Raw genomic sequence first — 26,181 nt, forward strand, 5'->3', positions numbered from 1 at the left:
AAAAGCGTTAACTTTCAAAGTAAATTTCCTTTTACACAAGGTGATCTATGTGCAAGAATGTACAATGAATTTCTTAAATCACAGAGCATTTGACTCGCATTTAAAGATCAACTCTTTGAGGACGACCAATTGTAATAATTTTGAACCCAAAAGATCAGACATTTATGTTGTTAAAAAATTTTACTGGCACTTGTGTGTAATGTATCTGAAAGTGTAACACCTGCAAAAAAGATCAAATTATATGTGAAACCTTAGCTTATCTTGCAGCTTATTAATCTTCGAGACTAATATTTGAAAGCTTTTCTTTTCTTGTAGCAACACTACATATAGTAATTTAAACCATTAACTTTTCCAATTTTTGTGTTCGCCCTACTTAACAGTGATGTTGCTATTGGCTGACTATATCATGTGTGCTATGCTCTGAATATCCGCTGTCATCAGCTGGCTAGATCACATGACGTGAGCTATGACTGGCTTACAAAAGTGCATCGCAATCTTGATTTCAATGCTACGGAAAGTAACATGTGGTGTTTGGTGGAATTCGAATTTATACTTTCATAATACGAAAATATGCAGCGTATATGTTGCTGCACATCAGACATCTTTTCAAAACGTGTTTTTTCCCTGAATTTCATTTCCTAAAGTGCCGGGAAATTCTACGCTGGTGTACAAAATCATAACCATTCAAAGAATTGATAAGTTTTACTATTCTTAGTATACTGTCACTTAACACAGAAAAAGTGTATTTTCAGTCGGGAGAAAGTTTATTTTTAACCGGGAAATCCGTGAAAAATCTAAGAATTATTTTTCCTTGTCCACTTATACACCCTGGGCACTGTATTCTTTCTCAACTGCATCAGTGGGGCTTTCGTGGCCACATCACCATCTTCATCCAGTCTTTCCTGTCTCGGAACTATTTTAGGACCCAAGTTGGTGACTCACTTGTAACGTGCCAGGCTGTTTCCTCGTATTAGTGCCTCTTACTAGTTCACGTCACAACCGGATGTACCGGTATTGAAACATTTCCTCACCCAGTAGATAGTGCGCAGTATTCTCGACCTACCTTGCTTTGTTTATTCAATATTGTCTTCCCGGTAGCTACGTCCATCTCATTTAAATCACACTGAAATTAAGAAGCCAGGATCCTAGGTTAAGTTTTTCAAAATCAAAAGTCAAGATCGTATTCATTGTTGAACATTTATGTCAACCACAGTACGATTTATTTGTTATTACTCGCACACACAATATTCACGTGAACTGGCCTCTTACACTTAATTGTCACATTAGGTAGGTCAAAAAATTCCAGTATTTAACAATGTTCACAATTACACTTTTTTGGTACGACCTGGAAAATTAACTGACTTGCGCACTTTTGCTCCAAGAGAATTTGACCGAGAACTAACTGAAAACTGCACCAGCTCGGACCTTATATAGACGAGCGCTTGAATATTTGACTATTTCTGTTAATATATTATAGTTTATAATTTCCCAGGGTTAAAATGATCCTTACTAACTGGTTTTGAAGTTAACCATTGGGTTTTATTATCTAAATAACATGAGTGAGCTGTGTCAATTTAAATACGTGGAACTAACTTATGCGTCCGCCGTGGGAATTCCCGACTTATAACCATGGCAGCCCTTTTGAACAATAATTTTTACATATTCAAATTTACTTAATTCTTAATTAATGCACTTACAAAGTTGAGACTGGAGTTATTTTACGTAGAAAAATAAAGGTAGCAAAAGTATCGAAACAGATCTCGGAATTATTTGGTAGTTTGGTCACAATTGGCACTGAAAGTCATACAGGTTACAGATTTTAAGTCTTAATACCTATTTAACTAACAGACTTTAGGTTCATTTAAACACTTTGCTGGAATCAGTAAAATTTAGGCTTTATTTTGGATGCAGTCTTATAGCTGAATTTGATCTGTTAATATGTATTGCACAATATACGTCATTGTCCATCACTGTTAATAGTATGCATTTCCCATAAAACTGATTAGCTCATTACTTTCAGAATAGACATTAGAATGTACTGAAATAATAGATTTTACTAGGGGAATTTTATTTAAACTATTTCTGAATTCTGTACTATGAGGCTGAAGGCCACAGAATCTGTAGTCGGAATCTGAGTAGTGAAAATGAAAAAAAATAAAAGTTCATTGCTTAACTAAGTTACTGAAGGAGTGTAAAACTAAACAGGATAGCAGTGGGCAATTCTGCTTTGTTACACACTGACGATCATTTCGAGCAAGTGTACCTTAGGGGCAGTGTTTTAAGTGTTACCCTCTTTGCCATAGCCATCAACAGTATCATGTCTATAGTAAGGAATCTGGTATAATGCTCCTTATTTGCAGATAATTCTGCTGTTTTGTGTTCCTCGTCCAGTGTTGCATCAGTGAGCCATCAGTTGCAACTTACAGTGCAGAGGTTAGAGGTGTGGGTTGCAAAGATGGGTTTTCAGTTTTCTACAGGTAAGTGTGTGTGTGTGTGTGTGTGTGTGTGTGTGTGTGTGTGTGTGTGTGTGTGTTCATTTTAATCATTCTCGTAGTATTTTTAATTTACCTGTCTTGCATATGAGGGACACCATCCTACATTTTAGTGATTCTGTCAGTTTCTGGGCCTCATTTTTTACTTCAAATTGTCATGGTTGATGCACCTGGGAGACCTGAAACCCTCAACCCTGAGGGTACTGAATATCTTAGCCGCAGGTCATGGGGAGTGGACAGGACACATCTCCTCCAGTTTTATGGGGCTTTTGTGCGTTAACATCTGGACTACAATTGCACGGTGTATGGATCGGCGAGGCTTTACTATTTGAAGATCATTGACTCTGTCCACCAGGAGGAGCTCCGGCTGGCCACAGGTGCTTATAGGACCAGTCCAATACCCAGCCTCTGTGCTGCATACTGTTGCTCATCTGCCTCTGGAACGCCTTTTTCCAACCGTCTGCAAGCTATGATGCCTTTTGGAGTCCATGCAACGTGTGCTGGAGTCCCTCAGTGTGGAGCTAGTACGACCACAAATCCAGGGTTTTAACCACCTGACGACCTGGTTACTGAAGAGGCCCAGAGTGATTTTAGATTTGGTGCAGTACGAGACAGATTGCACTCCTGCTTTCGTTTTTGATATGACATTTTCTGACATTTTATCTTAGTACCCCAACTATGTAGCTTTTTTTTTATGGATGAGTCTAAACAGGGGGATTCTGTTGGTTGCTCTGTTCTTTTCCCTGATCGTGTCCTTAAGGTCCAACTGCCTCAAGTATTTACTGTCTTTGATGAGGTATTGTCTGCTATCTTGCAGGCACTGGAGCAGATGGGCGTTCTTCCAGTGTTATATTTCTTGTCAGTTCCAATTCTCTATGTACCCTTCATTTGTTGAGATGTTTGTACCCAGCAGATAAAGTAGTTCAGACCATCCAGGATGACCTCTTCCAACTACAGTGACTGGGGAAGGAGGTGGCTTTCTGCTGGGTGCATTGGCATTGCAGGGAATGAAAAGGCAGATCTAGCAGACAAGGAGGCATGTCCTGATCTTCAGATATTTCAGTGTGCCGTCCCCCTGCATGCTATCATCTTGCTGTTGAGTTCAGGTCTTGCATTGGTGGGAGGATGATAGGCTGGAAGTGACCGACAATAAGCTCCATTTAGTAAAGCCCACAACGCTGTTGTGGTGTACTTCTTTCCAGCCATGTAGACGGGATGAGGTTCTCTTCACTCGTTTTTGCATAGGTCACAACCCCGTGATGCGTTGCTTCTTGCTCCAGCGAGATGACTCTCCAATGTGTGGTGATTGTGGCGTGCAGATAACTGTGCCCCACATTTTATTGGACTGTGTTTTTCTTTCTGACCAGCTAGCCGCAGCTGATTTGCTGATGGATCTGCAATATCCTTTAAGAAATAATCAAATGAATGTGATTAGAGTTTCAAAGTTTTCTGAATTGTCCTTTGTTTTTACCGATGTTTTAGGGAGAGGGTTTAACTCATTCACAAGGTGACTGCCTCGCCCATATTTTACTTAAGTGACCAGCCAATGACAATTTCCTGTGGCATTCTTTTAGCTCCTTTCTCGTTTAACTTATGTTTTAGTCTCTTGTGTAGCATCTTTATCTTTTCCCACTATCTTTGCGTGTATGACCCCATTTTATCAGTTTTTGTCCACATTTGTTTCTTTTGATGTATGTAACTGCACTGATAACTTCGGCGTTGAGTGCCTCTAAGCACCGACACACACACACACACACACACATACACACACACACACACACACACACACACACACACACACACCTAAAAAGCTCTTTACAGATTACGGGCTGAAGATCTTTCCGGCGTTGGCTGAAAATCTTTCTGGCGTTGACTCATGAGCCATGGGATGAACTTGGTGGCAACACGATGCATTCGAAGATGCTGTGTCAGGATTTCATGACATGGTCCAACTGAAATGTTACATTCTTCTGAAATCTCTAGGCAGTCAGTCTTAGATTGGAATGCACGATTTCATTAATGTTCCTGACATGAGCATCGTCAGTAGACATCGAAGGGCATCCTGAATGAGGGTCATCCTTAACTTCCGTTCAGCCATTTTTATACCATGTTAACAATTCGTAACACAGAGTACAACTTAAGCACTCATCACTGTAGGCTTCCTGCATCATTTGGTGTGTCTCTGTAAAGGTTTCCTTGAATTTCATGCAACATTTAATGCAGATACGTTGTTCCTCTAACTCTACCATCTCGAACTTCACAAACTGTGCAACACAACATTCTACTCAATGCAGTACTGAACAATAACTAACATACATACAACAACGAAACTTCTGGCAGTTACACATTAAACACAGGCGTGTGCAGGGATGCCGACCATATTTCACTCCAACACAGCATTGGCGCAAAATTACGAACGGTCCAGAATTTTTTTTTTGAACAGACCTCGATGTTAAAAATGTCATTCCATAAAATATTAAGGAACTAGAAGAAGGACGAACATCTCTCACAGAAATTAATGGAATTCAAAAAATGAAAACTCATATAGTGTTGATGGAATTTCAAACAGAATTCTGAAAAGTTGTTCTAACTTAATAAGTAATGCCTTAGTGACTATATATATAAAACGTGTTAGTGGCACATGAATTTTTCCAGATAGATTAAAACATGCAGTTCTTAAATTTTTGTTTTAAAAAGTGAGTGGACAAGAAAGTCTGAATAATTATCTCTGTTACTGACATATTTTTATAAAATGTTGGTAAAAGTAATGTACTCAAGAGTAGTCTCATATTTAAGTAGAAGCAATTTACTTAGTATATTACAGTTTAGACTCCAGAAGGGTTGCTTGACTGAGAATGCTATTTATATATTCACTCACGAAATATTACAACCCTTAAATTATGAAATGTTGCCACTTGGTAACTTTCCTCGTCTTTCCAAGGCATTTGATTGCATGGATCATGTTATACTCTTGACAAACTTAAGTTTCATGGAATAAATGGCTTTATACACAACTGGTTTGAAACATACTGACCAAACAGAATGCAGAAGTTGTTTTGAGTAATTCAGACAGTGTTGTAATAGTAAGAAATTTTTATTGACTGGAGAGAAATCGGAAAAGGAGTCCGACATGGTTCGAGAAAACACCCTATGTTTAATTCAGTACAACAGATTAATCATACCAACAGTTAATGTACCAGATGAACAGGATTTAGTAAATAGGGTAGAATGCTCCATATTTTTGGGTGTACCCATTGAAAAATGTGAACTGGTAGATGTATATTACTGAGCTAGTCAAACAATTAAGTCCAACTACTTTTGCTTTTTTTATAATTGCTAGTGTTAGGCACAAACAAATCAACTTCCTGGCACATTTAGCATAGTTCCAATCAGTAATGTCTTATGGAATGATTTTGTGGTGCAACTCATCACTTAAAAAGAAAGTATTGAACGCACAAAAGTGTGCCGTGGTGTCAATGCGCATTTGTCATGTCGGTACCTCTTCAAGGAGTTAGCCATTTCAAATAAACCAGAAGAATGAAATAACTCATGACAATTACAGAAGAATAGTGATATCCATACCTACAACATTAGTGGAAAAAATGATCATTATTACCCATTACTAAAGCTGTCAGTGCCTCAGAGAGAAGTTCAATATGCAGCAACAAAATTTTTTGACCATTTGCCCAGTAACATAAAATATCTGACAGTCAGCAAAGCCAGCTTTAAGTCTAACCTAACATGATTTCTGCTGTAGAACTCATTGTATTTCATCGACGAATTTCCATTTAAAAATTGGTAGCCCAAAAAGATCACTTGGTTTTTAAGTGTAGTTGCATGAGTAGGACTAAAAAAAAATCATATGTTCATTAATGTTAACAACAGTCATGTATACTTATTCTCTAAACTGATTCATTCCGTATCATACAATCGAAAAATCCAGGACCGAATTTAACAATATTATGAAAAGGAAAGTTGCTGCTCACCATATAGCGGAGATGCTGAGTCGCAGATAGGCACAACAAAAAGATGGTCACAAATAGGCACAACAAAAAGATGGTCACAAATAAGCTTTCGGCCAGCAAGGCCTTCATCAAAAATAGACCCCACGCACACGACATGCATTCCATCATTTTACTAAAAGAATCCTTCATTTGAGCTATGGAGTATGTAACTAACAGAGAAGGCTGAAATCTTGATCAGGTGTTTTCACAAGGATGATGTGGAACCAAACCCAAGAATTTACAAGTAATTGATGAAGCCAGTTGTTACAGTTCTAAACTGAAATTATGGACACTTGAACTTATGGGTAAATTGATTGGCCGTTCAAGCACTTACTGTGTGCTATCTTCAACATCATACAACATCAGTTGTAAATTTGAATTAATTGTTGAAAAGAAATGCACAAACTGGCACTATAGATCTTTTTCGCTCTTCAGAATTAATTTACAAAAAATGCAGATTTTCTTGTCTCCCTCTTCTTTCTGTGTATTAATTTAGGTTTTATTTGCAGCTGCTGCACACACTAGGTGCACTTGACCAGGACGAGACCCTCACTCCTCTGGGCTTCCACCTGGCTCGTCTCCCACTGGACCCTCAGACTGGCAAGATGATTCTCATGGCAGCAATCTTTGGTTGTATTGACCCTATATTCTCCATTGCTGCAAGTCTCAGCTTCAAGGATGCCTTTGTAATACCACTGGTAAGAAACATTATTTGTAATACGAGGTGTAGCAAAACAGTAATCCCCAAACATAATGTTTAAGCATTGTAGAATTCAAGCTACACTCCGTTTGTGTATGTTATTTGAAAGATCACTGCCTACCGTTTATTGCATGTCTCACTTTTTGTAATCATGTCCTTCAGGTGACCACTGTTGTTGACAATGCAATCTTTGTCAAGAGAGAACGTACTTACCACAACATCCTAAAGAACATTGATTATTATGGTATCTTCTTCATTATGAGTGTTGTTTCTTATGCCCTCAATAGTTTCTGTCATATTACTATACACTGAAGATTCTAGGATCATCCACAGAAAACATGTCACATTCCAGTAACATGGGCAGACAGAGTGACCAGTGTAGTATAATGTATCATTTTTGCCGAAGTAATGTGTTGCACAAGATCCATTGTACCAATGTGTGAGGATCGCCACCCTGAAAATATTTTTTAATTTAAGTCGTGAGTTTGATATTAGGAAATTTATTTCATTTGTGCATGAAATATGGTGCAGAATGATGCAACATTTCTATAACATGGGATGACAGTAGCTGCTTTATCACGCTTTGTGGTACCTGCTGATTTGGACGATTTATTCCATGTACTCTTGTACCACCACGGAGATATGCTACGTGCCATAGAGCAGCGAGTACTGTGACAGTCGTCACGACTTCACAGGAACTAGAGAAGAAGCTGAACTGCCATTAAGATTAGAGAAATCTGTTATTCATCTCATGTCATGCAATGTACATGTATTAGTACAAATTGTAAAGAATTATTTCCCTGTTGTAAACAAAAGTCAGTATGTGAGTGTTTCTGGAGAAAGGGACTAGATCATTTAGTAAAGCTTTAGAACTGAGAGAGCATTTTAGCTACAAGTGCGCAAGAAGACACAGAGGTACAGAAGTCTGCAATGATGAAGAAATACACACAGTTTTTCTGATAATCAAAGCAAAACAGTTGGTGGACAGAATTTTTTTAAATTGTGAAATTTTATCCAAGTACATTTATATTTCACAAGGGGGGGAACACTTTAGCAGTTAACATGACCTATCCAAATACAAAGATCTGTTAAGTTGTTATGCACATTATGGCTGTGTAAATGATTGCAATGTCGTATAAAAACCATTATTTATTGCATAATTGTTTTGCAAAATGTTATTTATCCATTCTGGCCTTTTCAAAATGTTGCCAAAACAAATACTGCATTATCACCACATTTGAAATTGTTTCAGTTCATTCGTCCAGTGCTTCATACAAGTTTGCTAAACATGCTGTGCTGTGTAGCAAGCAAATCAGTGCTACTGCCAAAGTGGGGGGGAACACTTCTTTTCAACAACACTATAAACATCAGCTCTCTAGGAAGCTGTGACCAACAAAGATACGAAGTGTTCTTTCAAATAACATACACTATCAGTATGTAGTTCTAGTTCACTACGCTTCAATAAAATATAAAATTGCTTGGTTCTGCCACACCCGTTAAATTCATTGCAGTTTATGCCGAGGTAAAATAGTTTTTCAGTGAAACCGGTATGTCATTAGAGCACATTAGTAAATACAGTGAAGTCTTGTTCTATAGTTGACCAAACACAGCTGTAAAAATTCACAATTCGTGCAGTGGCAATTGGGTGATATTGATATATGCTTGGGTCACATTGTTCATACTTTATTTCTTAAGCTCAAAGCTGCTTCACAGGTTTTGTGTACAGGGTATGCTTACATGTTTTTATTTATCGTCTTCCTGAGTTTTTCCCTCCTTTTGCTGTCTCAGTTGCAAAAAATGAAAACCGCTGATTGCGTGAAACACATCTTGTATAGCAATTTTGTACATTTTCCCTTTGTATTTATAAGCTTTAAGTGCATGTTATGGTACATATTTAACTCAAGGTTACTTTTTCTGAAGGAACTTGTATGTTGGACAATATTGTGATTACATTTTTACGTAACTTTTCTTTTTACTCTTTAATGTTAATAAAAAGTATGTGAAGCCTCCATAAACTGTTTGTAGCAAATTTGCATTTTGTGATTACTTCACAGAAATCTCCCTTTTTACCAAATTCAGGTTTCCTTTGCAGATCGAATTAAGAGAAAACTATAAATTCCCCAAAAAAATTTAAATAAATAGAATGTGTGACGTGAATGCAAATGACTTTTTTCTAAGTGTTAAAAGTATTATTTAATGCAGTGAACATCTTTTCAGACAAGCCAGTCATTTTATTGAATTTGAGATGTGCTGTTAATTTGATGACTATCATCTTAAAAGCAATTATAATAATGCTTTTGAAATATATAGGTCACTTTATACTAATTTAGTGTGACAATTATTCTTCTCATATTCACAAATAAGTCATATTTAAGCAATAAAACAATGTCCTTCCATCGTATTACATTTTTAGCTTCCTTAAGTTTTTCGTTTCACAGACTGTCATTATTTTGAAGACGTCCATGACACATTGTATAAGTAAATAATTAAAAAGTTAGCATCCCTAGTATGGCTAGTGTACTCATTCTTAGAATAAATTGTTATTTGTTAATGTATTTAAATGTGAAATACGAAATATGAAATATGTACCCATAACTGTTACATTTTAGTACAGTATACCCTTCAGATTATTTTCATGTAATCAGAATACAAGTTTCATTTCTCCAGCTGTAACAAAGTACACAATATTAAGTAGAATTTGGCGTCAGCATCATAACAGAGTGACTGTGTGTGGATATGTCTCTATGCACATCCACCTCACGGTCCTTAGACATTCCATTGTGAGTAGAGAATTGTTTTGTTAGTTGAAGCTTCTCAGCATAAATTACAGCACACAGATGGCTCTTACCCTTACTGACACACACATACTCAGTCAGTTCCTGGTAAGTGTGTGACGGGGGATACTTTCTGTTTAACTACAAACAATTCTGTTGGAGGAACATCCACAACTGAGCATTATACCAGAGGTTGAAAATACCGCCTCAGTTGTAAGGTTCTTTTATTATCACATGACTGGTTTCAGGCTCTTATACACCCATCTTCAGGTGTTGTAACTTGGTGCTGTGACCCCCGAGCACTGTGGCAGATGCGTACAAGGCGTGGTGCACTACGTAAGGCCAAAAAAAAAAAAAAAAAAACCACCTGAAGCACGATACATCTAGAAGGTCGTTATACATACTCTTTGGTTTTATAGATCATCTTTGGCCAATCCTGCACTTCTCAAAAAGTGTGTTCATGGCAAAACCCAAAATCCAGATGAGTCTATAAATTCACTCACATGGAAACGACGCCCTAAAACACATTTGCATCTGCTACAGTTGTCAGAATTGCAACTTATGAAGCAGTAATAGTATTTAATGATGGGAATGTCGGGAGGATGAAGGTATTAGAAAGAATGGGCTTCAAGGTAGGAAATTTTACTCAAGACATCCTGAGAAAAATAGATTTACAGTGCGTGTCTGCAGCTGAAAAGTCAGTTGAAGAGCTGGTAAAGGAAAGAAGACAGACAACATGAAACCAGAAGAGAAATCTTGAAGGGAAAGACGACCCAGAGTACAAATGTGGTGCCTTCAGAAGAAGTGACGTAAGGAAAAAAGTTAGGTTGAACTTGAAATTGTGTTTCCTGAAAAGTTTGTTTTTTAAAGTTTATGTACCTTTTCCTCAAATTCTATGAATGCTAGAATTATGAAATTTTTTACACATATTTCTGTAAACCTAATAAATGTTGTGTCAAGAGCAAATTTTAAAATTATGATTGCAAGGGGCAAAGTGCTTGGAATTTTGCACGAATTTAAAATTGTACTTATGGAATTATAATTAAAAATTCTCCTATTTGACCTATTCCATAAACCTCATGAGAGAAACATATAAAGAGATGAAGCAGAGAAATTTTTGTTGAACTCTCTTGAATACTTTCTGAGAAAAAGGAACATACATTATTTTTTGAAAATAAAACTTCAAATTTCATTAAAAAAAAGTTAAATATATACAGTCAAATGAGTGTATATGTAAATGTGTTACTTTCATGTAAAGCTTGGTACAAAATTTCATTGCCATATCTCCAAAACTGTGGATTTGGTTCATTTTTGAAATAGTGTGTGTTTTTCATCAATCCCCCCCCTTAAGCAGTAGGTACTGCAAATTTGCCAGGAAACGATATTACAATATCATGCAGGAAGAATTCTTTTTTTAATATTTAGTTGACCATGAAAGAACAATGAATTACAGCGATCGACAGATGGACCTCAGTATTCAGCACATCAAGAAGCAGTTTACGCTAAATATTAGTGCAAAGTACATAGGTTAAGCCAAGGGAAAGGCCTGGATCAATAAATTATTCAATTTAAAACTCACCGTTGTTAAATTTATGTAGGAAAAAAGAGTACAGGAATGAAAATTAGAACATCTAGAATTGATTGCAGACCTCACATTTTAAGTGGACTTGAGTGCACACAGCCTGCAGTAAGGCACTGCGAGGTGAGGAACAACTTCTTTCTGATCTGATGGGGGATGCATTTAAAAAGAAAATTACGTTATGGAAGAACTACATTTCGACACACACAGTCCAGTACCCGAAGCTCGCTCCCAACACAGAAAACACCAAGTTTGAAGAATTCATTGTGGCATTGAAAGAATTAAAAATATAGTTACCTAAATGTTTTGATGACACTGTCAATCTTACATCTGTTTTTGAGACAATCTGCCATTTCAGTTGGAAGCATCCCTTCGCATGTGCAGATATAACTGATTTACCTGCAAAGGAATTCCCATTTTAATGACATTGCTTGCCACAGGCAGAGTTTCCACATTTCCGTAATGAATTCACAAAAGTCCTGCAATATTTCAATCATCGTATTAGTGTGAAAGATTGCAAAAGTAAGTCAGTCATGATTAGGTGGCTACTTTAGTGTGAAAATCAGTGAAATCGTCTGCATCTGTGCATTTGGCAACAGCTTGCACCAGACAAAAATTATTTCTTCAGCACACCAAAAATAATTTAATAACACTGAAAATTTGCTTTGTTTTGTGATATACAGGGTGTTACAAAAAGATATGGCCAAACTTTCAGGAAACATTCCTCACACACAAAGAAAGAAAATATGTTATGTGGACATGTGTCCGGAAACGCTTACTTTCCATGTTAGAGCTCATTTTATTACTTCTCTTCAAATCACATTAATCATGGAATGGAAACACACAGCAACAGAACGTACCAGCGTGACTTCAAACACTTTGTTACAGGAAATGTTCAAAAGTCCTCCGTTAGCGAGGATACATGCATCCACCCTCTGTCGCATGCAATCCCTGATGCGCTGATGCAGCCCTGGAGAATGGCGTATTCTATCACAGCCAACCACAATACGAGCACGAAGAGTCTCTACATTTGGTACCGGGGTTGCGTAGACAAGAACTTTCAAATGTCCCCATAAATGAAAGTCAAGAGGGTTGAGGTCAGGAGAGCATGGAGGCCATGGAATTGGTCCACCTCTCTCAATCCATCGGTCACTGAATCTGTTGGTGAGAAGCGTACGAACACTTCAACTGAAATGTGCAGGAGCTCCATCGTCCATGAACCACATGTTGTGTTGTACTTGTAAAGGCACATGTTCTAGCAGCACAGGTAGAGTATCCCGTATGAAATCATGATAACGTGCTCCATTGAGCGTAGGTGGAAGAACATGGGGCCCAATTAAGACATCACCAACAATATCTGCCCAAACGTTCACAGAAAATCTGTGTTGATGACGTGATTGCACAATTGCGTGCAGATTCTCGTCAGCCCACAAATGTTGATTGTGAAAATTTACAATTTGATCACGTTGGAATGAAGCCTCATCCGTAAAGAGAACATTTGCACTGAAATGAGGATTGACACATCGTTGGATGAACCATCGCAGAAGTGTACCCGTGGAGGCCAATCAGCTGCTGATAGTGCCTGCACATGCTGTACATGGTACGGAAACAACTGGTTCTCCCATAGCACTCCCCATACAGTGACGTGGTCAACGTTACCTTGTACAGCAGCAACTTCTTTGACGCTGACATTAGGGTTATCGTCAACTGCACAAAGAATTGCCTCATCCATTGCAGGTGTCCTCGTTGTTCTAGGTCTTCCCCAGTCGCGAGTCATAGGCTGGAATGTTCCGTGCTCCCTAAGAAGCCGATCAATTGCTTCGAACGTCTTCCTGTCGGGTCACCTTCGTTCTGGAGATCTGTCTCGATACAAAAGCACCACGCCACGGCTATTGCCCCGTGCTAATCCATGCATCAAATGAGCATCTGCCAACTCCGCATTTGTAAACATTGCACTGACTGCAAAACCACGTTCGTGATTAACACTAACCTGTTGATGCTACGTACTGATGTGCTTGATGCTAGTACTGTAGAGCAATGAGTCGCATGTCAACACAAGCACCGAAGTCAACATTACCTTCCTTTAATTGGGCCAACTGGTGGTGAATCGAGGAAGTACAGTACACACTGACGAAACTAAAATGAGCTCTAACATGGAAATTAAGCGTTTCTGAACACATGTCCACATAACATCTTCTCTTTATTCGTGTGTGAGGAATGTTTCCTGAAAGTTTGGCCGTACCTTTTTTGTAACACCCTGTATGTTGTTGCGAAATCTGAATATAAAACCATCATATGCAGTATGACTGTACTACCATTTAAGTGCAGTGCATTCATAGTTTTTCCCTCTCCTGCTCAGACAATATAGTGTGGGGTGGGGGGCAGGGGAGACGTGCACTCATGCCAGGGTATACTCCTTGAGCCAAAATACTGGACAACCCTGCGGTAGAGCAGTACCGTAACATTTATCTTAACAATGCATTGAAGCTTGCCATTTGCTTTCCATGCATTTCAACTTACGTGACCAGTCATAGTCCCTAGTCATATCTGAACAAATTGTTACTTCTTGGTTATGACATAGCTGGTGGTCATTTGATGTTGTAGGGAAAAGAGAGTCAAGTGGATGCTGTAAAACGTGAGCTTGCTGCAGGAAGCTGCAGTGACCACATAGTATTGGCAGAGGCAGTACGGAGATGGGAAGCCTCAGGTTCGGGGCGTTCTGGCTTTTGCCATCGTTATTTCCTCTCGTGGAACACTCTCACTTTACTAAAGTAAGTGGACAGTATTCTCTAATATTATCCTACATTTTTCTTTTTTTTCATAATTTTGCTCATTAATTGTCAGTGTGTCCAGCACCTTTTCCATTATAATTATAACCTATAACTCACAGCAAATGGTATTGTTACTGTCTACAAAATTAACTATTAACCATGTTGTTATTTAAAATTGTCTTCAGTCGAATTAAAATAGCATAAAATCCAACCTTCATGGAAAAAGTGGAGGCAGACACAAACATATAATCACAAATGAGCGTACACAGTAAAGGGTTATATATGACAGTAGTATCTGTTCCCGAAAGAACAGTTACTGTGGATGACCATGCAGCTTTGCTAGAAATGAAATGATAATTAAATAGACACCCTAGCTGCAACTATAACTATATATCCTCTGTGCCCGCGGTGGCTCAGATGGATAGAGCGTCTGCCATGTAAGCAGGAGATCCCGGGTTCGAGTCCCAGTCGGGGCACACATTTTCAACATGTCCCCAATGAAGTGTATCAACGCCTGCTTGCAGCTAGGGTGTCTATTTAATTATCATTTCATACAGTAAAGGGTTCCTTCATGTGGTAAGAGAGAAGCGCCTGTTTGATAAACCAAGACTAACTGTACGTTACATCTGTGAGGTTTCAAGGTAAGCTGAGACACACCAGGAAAAAGTAAGAAGAATGCAAGCAGTGAAATTCCAGCAATGGAAAATATTGAAAGTTTTGCATGAAACCCCTTGAGTGTGAGCTTACAAAAGGCCAATGATGTTCACTGTGCTCGAAGCCCAATTTATTGTCTACCATGCAGCCACAATATTGGCTGCTAATGGCAACAGGGGGCAGAGCTGGAGGTATCCAATGGTGAGTACAGCATGAGGCTATGGGGCATGGTTGACCTGCTGAGTCGATGTGTAATTCGCTACAGTGCTAGTAGTGTTGATACAAAACAAACATTGCATTATATCTACTAAAGCAGTTGCTGAAGTTGACATTTTGTGACTAAGAAATTTTGCAGAGTGTGAAAGAAGTAGCAGATGAAATATTAGCATTTCTGCAAGATGAGTCAGTGGAAAGTGTGGTGTTGTACACACTTGGCTGCGTGGACAATGTACATGAAGAGAACAATGATGAAAATACATGTTTAACAAGTGAATGTGCTATTGAAACAGGCGTCAAACTGTGTTATTCATCATCCTTGTCAAACGAGGAGCCAAAAATCCCATCTCCAGTGAAATGTTGTAAATGGCAATCGTTGTCTGAGGAGTGGGTACTAAACACAATTACATTCATGGAAGATGATCTGCAGCATAATAAAAAAAAAAAGCAGTTATGAGTAGATTTCGAATAAGTCTGCAGCAATATGACCATGCAGTGCATGCACTGCGTAAGAAAAACGACTGATATTCTAGGGAGGACAAGGCACACATGTTACAACAAAGATGCTCGATACAATTTACAGGATGTAATGTAATTGGATAGGTACAAAGTCTCTCACCAAGCAGCAGCAGCAGGAGAATACACATACAAAACATGTTACTTATGCAGTGTTTTGAATCCAGTGGCTTCTTCTGGCAGAAGGGTCGTAGTGAAAAGTAGAAGAGTGAAGGAAAATGACTGGTTAGGCTTAGGAAAAGTAGTAAAGTTCAGAAACCTGGGTGAGGTGAGACTTAAGAGACAGTATCATCCATTTTCCAATTTCATGACAGGCTCCGTGACAGACTATTACCCATTTGGTTGCGTGCCATTACATTCCATCTGTACGCATCACCCCATTACACCAATATGATTCTACATGCACTGTTAAAGAGTGGATACTTAGCTGAACATCTTGCACAGTATGTAATCCCAAGGAGTTCGCTTTTGATCTTGATGGTGCAAATCTTTGCGATCACTGTGGCCTGCCATTCAGCGTTCATTTTGCAACAACAATGGATGATTTGTTGGTGACCTTGGGTGTAGAAGTCTGCATTTTGATCGTTCGTGAAGTGTTCCACAAAAAAAAAATCACTTTGTTGTCATTTTGGAAATGCTTGTCATGCAATGGTTTCTTCATGTGAGGGCGAAAAGGAAGAAGTCATTGGTACAATGCCAGGAGGATTGGGGCCACTTTTGTTCATCAACATTTATACTCGTTTGAATACAGTGTCATATGCTGGTGCTTTATGGCCAAATGCTTCCAACAACTTTCTGTGGATTTTTGGAGTGTCTTTCTCCTTCATGTGAAGAAAATACATTCTGCGTGATACTCCAACCAATTAGTTGACTATACCACATGGATTTCAGCTCCTCTAGTAATGTACTACAGTACTGTGGCAGGAGGATTTCATTGTGTACTAAGGCCGCAGACATGTATCTGGGAAGAAACAAAAAAAAAAAAAAATCACTCAACTTTTGATGGATGTGGCATTTTTTTTTTTTTTCTGAGACTGTTATTTATTTAAACTTGTTCTTCATTTCACTACTAGTTTTGGCTTTTTAAGCCATTATTCAGTGATCAGTTGTATAGAAAAGCTTACTGTACGGTATTACCCTTAAAAAAATGGGAACACGATAGTGCAAAAGTAAATTAACCGAAGGATAGTTATCTAGGAAAGAAGTTGTAAGTATAAAAATAGCAGCAAATTTCAAATTTTGTCTTTTTAATCATTTTAGTTTACAAAGGTAACTGTTCTTGAAGTTTTGGCAGTCAGTTTGTGCACATAAGGTGAGAAATGTGCAAAGATAAAACATTTATGAAATAATAAAAGTGAGAGCAGTCTAATAATTTCAAATTACACATACACAGTCCAGTCACATTAAGGTGATGACTACCTATGTTCGACGCCAATGTGCAGTAACCAGTCACAGATGGCAGGTGGCAGTGCTAGCAGTGAAGGGTATATAAAGCATATTGAAGAGATGCAGATAACAGTGCAGTCATTGTCGTAATGCAGAAATGGAGTGATTTACCTGACATCCAAAAGGGGGCTTGATCATTGGCTTTTGCGCCAAGGGTGGAAGCATCTCTGAAATGGCTAAGTTTTTATTGTGTGCCACCATGGTAAAAATATACCATGCCTGGCAAAATGGAGCTGTTCAAAGCAGGTGCCGAGGCAAATGTGGTGCACCATAGGACATTGTTGATAGGGGTGAATGACGACTGGGGAGCTGTGAACTGATGAATAGATGTGCAACTATTGAGCAACTGACCGCCCAGATAAATGAAGGGACTACCAACAGTGTCTGTCCAGTGACCATTGAGCCAACATAGTTGTGTATGGGCCTCAACAGCAGTCGCCTGGTTCTTACATCCCTGCAAACCGCCCTTTATCGACATTGAAGGCTAGAATTTGCATGCTAATACCACAACTGGAGATCGACTGGGTGGTGATGGTGGCCTTCTCAGATGATTCACTTTCTATGCTCCATCAGATAAATGGCCGTTGGCACGTACAATGTGAAACATCTGAAAGCAAACACCATGCAACAATTGTAAGGAGGGTCAAGGCCAGAGGAGAGAGTGTTAAGGTCTGGGGAATGATTTCATAGTATTCTCTTGGTGATATCATCATTGTAGTAGAAGGCACAATGGATTTACACAAGTATGCATCTATTCTTGGGGGCTGTTTGGACCCCCACATGCAGTTCGCCCCATGATTCCTCAAGTGAGAAACCTAGCACAGCTGGCCACAGCACTGGAGTGCGCATGGCTCTGCATCCCTGTTGGTACTGCCCAGAACCTCATTGGCTCTCTTCCTGCACATCTTGCAGTCTGCACTACGAAGGTTGGCTATTCAAACTTTCAGCAGCTGGTCATATTAATGTGACTGGACAGTACGTGTACCTGTGTGTGTGTGTGTGTGTGTGTGTGTGTGTGTGTGTGTGTGTGTGTGTGTGAAGCTTTTGTAGCCAGGGCTTTATCTGGCAGAAGGGTTGAAGGAGAAGGAAGAGGGATGAAGGGAAAGGACTGGTGAGGTTTAGGAAATTGTGAGAGTTCCAGAAAACTCTTGCCCAGAACTCATGGTCATGGCAGACTTATCAAATGAGATGGGATAGAAAGACTGATTGTTAGACACTGAACTGGATGAGTTTTGAAAACCTGAGAGCTTGTAGGTGGAAATTGGGTAATAAGCAAAACAGACATTACTGGACAAAACATCGTGCAAGAGTTAGTTGAGGCTTGTGGGAGTGTGGAAAAATGTACAGGTCACAAAATATAAGGCATAGAAACTTAAAAGGGAATAATTAGAGAAAAAATGCTGAGACGAAGAAATTAACGTGAATTAAGGTCAGGTGGGCTGTGAGACCCAAGGACATGTTGTAATGCTATTTCTCATCTGCATTGTTCTGAAAAAGTGGTGTCAGGCCCCTCACAAGGACTGACACGTCAATCCATAGAACCTCTTACCCCACGGAAACAATACACTCCCATCTTTTGGCTTCCTCCTAAGATACACAAACACAATTACACTGCCCATCCCACAGTTACTGGTTTCAAAGCACCCACTGAACATATATGTACCTTAGTTGATCAACACCTGCAACCTATGGTACAAGGACCCATGTCCTATATTAAAGACACCAGCTATCTCCTATATCATTTGAAATCTGTACCCCTCCTACTGCCACCAGACACCTTGCTCGTCACTATTGATGCTACCTTCCTCTATATCAGCATTCCCTATGTTACATGGTCTGAATGCTGCTGAACATTACCTCAGTTACCTGATTCTAAACCTATGCATCCTTCCTGCTCATCTTAATCAGCTTTATACTTATGAACAACTACTTTACCTTTGAGGGGAAGATGTACAAACAGGTCAGAGGTGTGGCTGCAGGAACTTGATGGCTCCTTCCTATGCTGACATTTTCATGGTTTGCTTGGAATCATTGATGACATCTTTGCTATATGGACTCATGGTGAGGCTGACTTGTCAAAAGTTTTGGAATATCTAAATCATTTCTTCTGTTCACATTAAATCTGCTTACAAACAAGGTACTTATATTCTGGCATGTAACATACCTGTTCCATGTACAAGTATGCCCTCAGTAGTTGCACCTCCATTGAAACTGGCTGAAAATTTGGTGTTTGGATTAGATTAGATTTACTTTCATTCCAATTGATACATAGTGAGGAGGTCCTCCAGGATGTAGAACATGTCAGAATATAATACATGACAAATATTTACAACTGAAACGAATAAGCTAATTACCTTACACAGGTCCCAAGTGGAATGATCGTCATTTTCTTTTAATGACTACTATATGAAAGAATCATTTTACAAACACTAATGCACTGAATTTAAAATAAAAAAGTTTATTTTTGTTTATAAGGTAATAAACATGTAATAGAACTACTATAATACTTATTTACAATGAACACATTACTGCACTGAAATGGTGCGGAAGTTAGACTGTACTTACGCGCGCGCGCACACACACACACACACACACACACACACACACACACACACACTGGTCATACTGAGAAATTCATCAATGGAGTAGAAGGAGTTGGCCACCAATAAATCCTTTAGGCTTCTCTTAAACTGGTCAGACCCTGTAGTACTCCTGCACCCATTTCTCTAACCTACAGCTTCTGCCCCTGTGACCTTTAAGATTTTGCTTATGCACCCTCTCATCACCACCTGTACTAGCCCTGTAACTTGCAAAACATATACTATCAAAGGGAGGAACATCTGTGAAATGACACACAGTGTACCAGCTGTTATGTAAACAGTGTTTGGTCTTCTACATTAGTATGGCTACCAACAAGGTAGCAGTTAGGATGAACGGACATGAAGCACACAGTATTGTGTTGCAGAGCATGATCTACAACGTGACAGTCGTGACATCAGTGCCTGATTCACCACTTGTGCCATCTGGATTCTCCCCCCTGACAGCAGTTTCTCAGAGCTGCACAGGTGGGAACTAGCGCTACAACTTGTCCTTGGTTCTCGACACCCACCTGGCCTTAATTTACAATAATTTCTTCCGTCTCAGCATTTCTTTAAAGTAACTATTCCTTTTTTCATTCCATTTTAGTTTCCTACCTCTTTTAGTTTTTTACCTGTCTATTTTTCACTGTCCCCCTCCCACCTCTGTTATGGATGGTGCACATACCTTATCATTGTTATTAACTCATGCACAGTGTTTTAGCAGTAATCTCTGTCTTGCATATTACCCTGTCTTCCACCTTTAAGCTCTCAGTTTTCCAAATCTCGTCCAGTGCAGTTCCCAACAATCAGTGTTTCCTTCTATCCCATCTGGAACGTTTCCCCTGAACTGCGGTTCTGAATGACTTTTCCGAAATCTACCCCTTTTCCTAGACCTCTCCAGTCCTTTTCCTTCACCCCTCTTCCTTCCCCTTCAACACTTATGCCGGAGGAAGGAGCCACTGGCTCTGAAAGCTTGCATAATTTTAGCCTCCTTTTATATGCATGTTCTGCCACTGCTTGCTGAGTAGATTTTTTTATCCATCCAATTACATAATATTGTCAAAAAAGAAATACAGGGTCCATCAAAAAGAATCATCTGATTTGGCACATATATTTTTCTGAAACTGTTAAACATATACAATGAAATTTGTTTCTTGATGAACAGGAAATTCAAAAAGTTTTTTTTTCGTATCTTTTCATAGGTGTTCAATGTGCCCTCCTTAGATGCATGGCATGTCAATGCTGTATTCCAGTTATTCTCACACATGCAGTGAGCATGTCTTGAGTTACAGCTTCCACAGCTGCTGTTATGCGATGTCTCGTCTCATTCATTGTTGTTGGTAATGGAAGCACATAAACAGAGGGGTTTTTTTTCTTTATAAACCCTAAGGCTGAACCATTTGGCCCAGTGCGACTGATCCATCATTCAGTAATCCTTTGATTTAAAAATTCCCGCACTTCCAGATGCCAGTGATACTTAGTGAGAACCATGCAAAACCCAAGAGTTTTCTATTTCCAACAGTATGTTGTTCACGCACATATCTCAAATAACTTAATAGTTATGATTTTTTAAAAATAGGATGATTGTTTTTGATACACCCTGTATATTGTAATCCAGGTCGACATATTGAGCCTTCGAGGCATGTATCATACGTAAAGCTGTGTTCTACTCCAGTTCACAAGTCACACCAATGATCTGTATACCCATTCAAGGAAATATTTGCTTGTAAAGGAAAGTAGTGCATATGCTTTTTTGTGATGTGAGTAGAAGTTATCTTCTTTTGCTCCAGTAACAGCTGCAGAACATGAAGAAGTCGGGCCTTTCCTCGGCTATACATCCTTTCCTTGGCTGTACGTGGGATTTCAGAGGCACTGGTTAGCAGGAGCTCTACTTCAAGAGAATCAACTATGGCGACCAGATTAAAAGAAAAATGTAAATACAGTAAATGTTACATCAGGCGACAGATCTCGTGAAGTGTTCTGACAGCTTCAGCTACAAGGAGTGAGCCAGCAGCTACATAAAACCATAAACCAACAAGAAAACCACTCCAAGTGATGGCTGTCAGCCACTGCCTTTTCCTTGGTGAGAGGTTACACGTGAAATGTGGTATTCTCATCACACTCTTGACTATGGCTATCGGAATATTGAATTCCCTAACAATTTCTGAAATGGAATGTCCCATGCCTCTAGCGCCAACTACCATTCCAAGTCTGTTAATTCCTGTTGTGTGGTCATAATCATGTTGCAAACCTTCTCACATGAATCACCTGAGTATAAATAACAGCTTCGCTAATGCACTGCCAATGTATACCTTGTGTGCATGGTACACTGCCATCTGTATATGTGCATATCGCTGTCCCTTGACTTTTGTCAACTCAGTATATACATCACTTTACAATCATCACATCCAATTTTATTTATTCCTGATTTATTTAATCATTTCATTCCATGGGCACTGTGTCTTATAATACTTTTTATATCATTTTCAGTGTGAAATGCAATTTGGTTTTTCATAGTTTAAAGCTTTGTCTATTTTGTTTCAAATGTTACCATGATATGGGGGACTACGGAATTAGAATTCTGTGTAGTCATTTGTCTCTCTAGAGTAATATCTTTTTTGGCTTCCTTTTTAAAGTGTAGTTAGTACATTTGATTAATCATTTTTTTGTTCAGAATCAATGGCTTTGGCTAAATTTCTTTGTTAAGCTTGTCTTCAACAAGCTGAAGATTCATCATTTGTCATATCATTGCATGAAAGTATGCCTTTTTTTGTGGATTACTGAATGGCACAACCCATTACTGATTAATTGTCTGTAGTTGTTGGTTTCCAAAAAAATCCAAATTTGTGCATTTTTCTTTATTGTAATATCCAAGAAGTTAATACAGTTATTTTCTTCTACTTCATTGGTGAATTTGATGTTATCATGCATATTATGTAGTCGTTACTGCACATTACCAATGTCTCCCTCTGTACCATTCAGTAGGACTAATTTGTCATTAACGTAACATTTGAATTAAATGATTTTGTCAGCTGTCTGTTTAAATTCCTCGGAACATAATTAATGAATATTTCAGCCCAGGTTCCCAGGATGCAGTTTCCCATCTTCCAGTTGGGACTACAGCATTCTATTGAACACATTAATTTACTTTCACACCATTGTGTTTCCATTTCATAGCAGTAATGTACTGTGCTTTTCTAGAAAGCTGATCATTGGATAATGGCCTAAAAAGGTGAAACTTGTTATGAGACATAGGAAAAGTTTAAACAGATAAAAACTTCACTGGCAAAACGCTGCATTCATTTAATAGTATATGACCAGGGTACCATCAATGAAGACGATGTACATAACTTAATGTTTTAAAATTGATAATTCAGATTTTATGATATCCCGCATAGGTGCACACTTTATTTACTGGCACAAACCCTTTGTCTGTGTCCATTCAACTTCAGTGGTTATCGTGCCATCATAAATAGGTGAACAACATGAAAGAGGTGTTGAGTCACAAATAGGCACAACGAAAATACAGTTAACAAATAAACTTTCAGCCAAAAGGCCTTCTTCTGAATTACACACACACACACACACACACACACACACACACACACACACACACACACCAATGCTTCTGGCTGCCCAATGCCAGACTCTTGGCCTCAGCAGCCAGAGACAGTGGTCACGTGTGTGTGAGTTGCGTTTGTGTGAATGTCTGTGTTGTCTAATTCAGAAGGAGGTCTTTGGCTGAAATCTTACTTGTTAACAGTCATTTTGTTGTGCCTGTCTGTGACTCAGCATCTCCGCTATATGGCGAGTAAAAATGTACCCTTTCCGTAATATTGTCATCCTTCCATCTAGGATTGTTTGAACAATATAAGAAATAGAAATGTGGAGCATCATTCATAGGGTACAATAATAATAATAATAATAATAATAATAACAACAATAATTTATGTTTTTTCCATTTGCTTGTTGACAAAATCAGAATAACTTCAAAAGGTTGTTTTTTTCTAAATTCTCGTTATTAAGACAATAATTTGTGATTCCTATAGTTTATGATTCCTATTGCATAATTTTGTGAGGAAATTTTATTTTGCAGAAGAACTTTGTATTTGAAATTTCATAGAACCACATCCTTTAAAAATTTTGTCCCTGCTAATAAACTTTTATCTGAACATTGGCCTATAGTTATTTAAAATACTAAGTTCTTGATTAAAAGAATATGGTTCAACTTATCTAATAACCAATAATTTGAAGTTAGTTTAAAATTTAATTGTTTATATAAAACTGTAATAATGAACACTGTTTAAATTCCACTCTAAAAGAGCAAGACTACATTAAAATAATATTTAAAAATGCATACTTACTACTAAGAGATACAAGGATATGTGTGTTACAAACATCATGTTATTAGATAAATTATGTTAACACGAATGATATGACTTAACCATGATGAAATAATTTTTGAAGTGTTGGTATAAGTACACTCCAACTTAATCTCTATATACAGTTATAATTTAAGATTGAGTTATTGTCATTGTGAAGGGTTGGCATTAGAGTTGATTGAAGTTGATACAGTATTGTCGGTAGTAAAGATTGATGCTCAGTATGTAATTGATGGGTGGTGTTTTGAACTTTCAGTAACACTTATTGCCCAGTAAACTATAACTTATTAAGGCTTGAATAATTCTTCGTAATGCTTCCAGCAGAATTCTGTATAAGAGCAGCACAGCAGTAAATAAATATTTTTGTATGAACTATTTCAGCATGTTGAGTTTGTCAGTCAGCCACCGATGTGCTCTTAAGGCAATGTTTTTTGAACACTGATCTTATATTTATGAAAACCTTCACCATGACTAGTGCTCTTGCGATATTTCTCATTACAAGTAGTTACACATCAGCTGGTGCATGATGTGAATATTCTGACAGGGGCTCTCATAATGATTGAAGTGTAGTAGGTCTGATCAGGATTGGTAGCTACTGTTGAGATTGCCTGTAAATTGATTCAGCATTTGAAAGATACACTTATCATACGGCTGCAAAAGATATGGCAGATGACAGATGCACTGCTTATTGTGCACTTGGTATGGAGCTAGAAATCAGATTCATGTCAACACCGAAGAAGATGGTGTGAGATATAGAAAAGATCTGATAACTACATACACACTCCCTAAGTAATATGTTCTCTTGTTCCACTCACTCTGAGATTAGCAGTTTGTGTGCAACTGTGTTCTTCTCATTTGCATCTAATGCTAAACACTAAGATACTACAGATAGATGTTCAAGAACAAGATGTACCAATGTTTGTATATTTTTAATTTTGAATCTTCCTTATATTTCTGCATATTTAATGTATTTTCTAGTGTCTGATGCTTGTGATTGACAGAACAATTTTATGTTTGAAAGGAATATGAAGAAGCAGTTTGCAGAGCATTTGTACGAGATGAATTTTCTTGCAACAGCTGATCCAAAGGATGGGAGAGCCAATATTCACTCCAATAACCGCAGTCTTATCAAGGCCATTGTATGCGCTGGTCTGTATCCTAATGTTGCCATTGTCAGGTACGTCATCACACAGAGCAATAACTTTCTGTTCTTGACGATAGTTTGTGTATATGTAGTTAATAAATTTTGTTGCAGTGATCATGTCAGCTATGACAATTCTAACAAATAATAACAGTGTGAGCAGTATGCCTCGTTGATACAATAAATTGTGCAAATTGAATATGATTCTCAACAATTTCAGCTTCTTTCAAATGTATTTCAAGTGAAATACATTCCCTATTAATTTAGAAGAAAACAAAATCATGTTCCATACCCACGAGAATCATCTCATTTTTTGGGTCTGTGGAAGAAAAACAGAATCTAATTTGTATGTTGTGGGTACTCCTGCTACACATCGGTCCTAAGTCAGGTCTCCCATTGTTGTGATATTTTAATAATCTTCAGCTGTCATTTCTTCCAGCAAATTATATGTGGGTGAATGAGAGCCATTTCAAAACCAAAGGTTCCCATTTATTTTCGTGGAAACTACAAACTGGTACAGAACGCCAATAGTACTGTTAAATAAAACATTTTTTTTTCATACCACCATTTTTCCATCTAATTACTACAATTCATTAACAGGGTGTATATGACTCGGGACAACTGGGAAATCTGGGAAAAACCCGGGAATTATTCGGAATTCCAGGAATTTTTCATTGTTTTAGCTTTCAGTTAAATTTTTGTAATTTTGACTGGTAAGAATTGATTCTCTAGCAAAGAGTGTTACTGCATCCTGCTACTGGAGAATGATACTGCAGCAATAAAATGTAAACAAGAGGGGCAAAAAATAAAACTTTAGTGGTAAAGGAAATGCACCATTTAAAACAACAAAACAGCAAAAGTATGTCAAAGGCCATAGGGTGAAGACTGTGTAACTTCGTAACAATAAACTGCTTTCTACGGGCGTGA

General features: G+C 38.2%; 1 protein-coding gene across 5 annotated transcripts in view; it reads left to right on the plus strand.

The window, feature by feature from the left end:
* Window positions 1-26,181, plus strand: part of LOC126458379 (ATP-dependent DNA/RNA helicase DHX36) — a 243,218-nt gene that overhangs the window by 176,341 nt on the left and 40,696 nt on the right. For all 5 annotated transcript variants that reach the window (XM_050095356.1, XM_050095357.1, XM_050095358.1 and 2 more), the window contains 3 exons: window positions 7,006-7,194; window positions 14,154-14,320; window positions 25,135-25,290. In XM_050095356.1, the coding sequence (XP_049951313.1) occupies window positions 7,006-7,194; window positions 14,154-14,320; window positions 25,135-25,290 (512 nt within the window). The remainder of the gene's footprint in view (window positions 1-7,005; window positions 7,195-14,153; window positions 14,321-25,134; window positions 25,291-26,181) is intronic.

The sequence above is a fragment of the Schistocerca serialis genome, chromosome 2 (genome assembly GCF_023864345.2).
Source record: "Schistocerca serialis cubense isolate TAMUIC-IGC-003099 chromosome 2, iqSchSeri2.2, whole genome shotgun sequence".
NCBI classification, from domain to species: Eukaryota; Metazoa; Arthropoda; class Insecta; order Orthoptera; family Acrididae; genus Schistocerca; species Schistocerca serialis.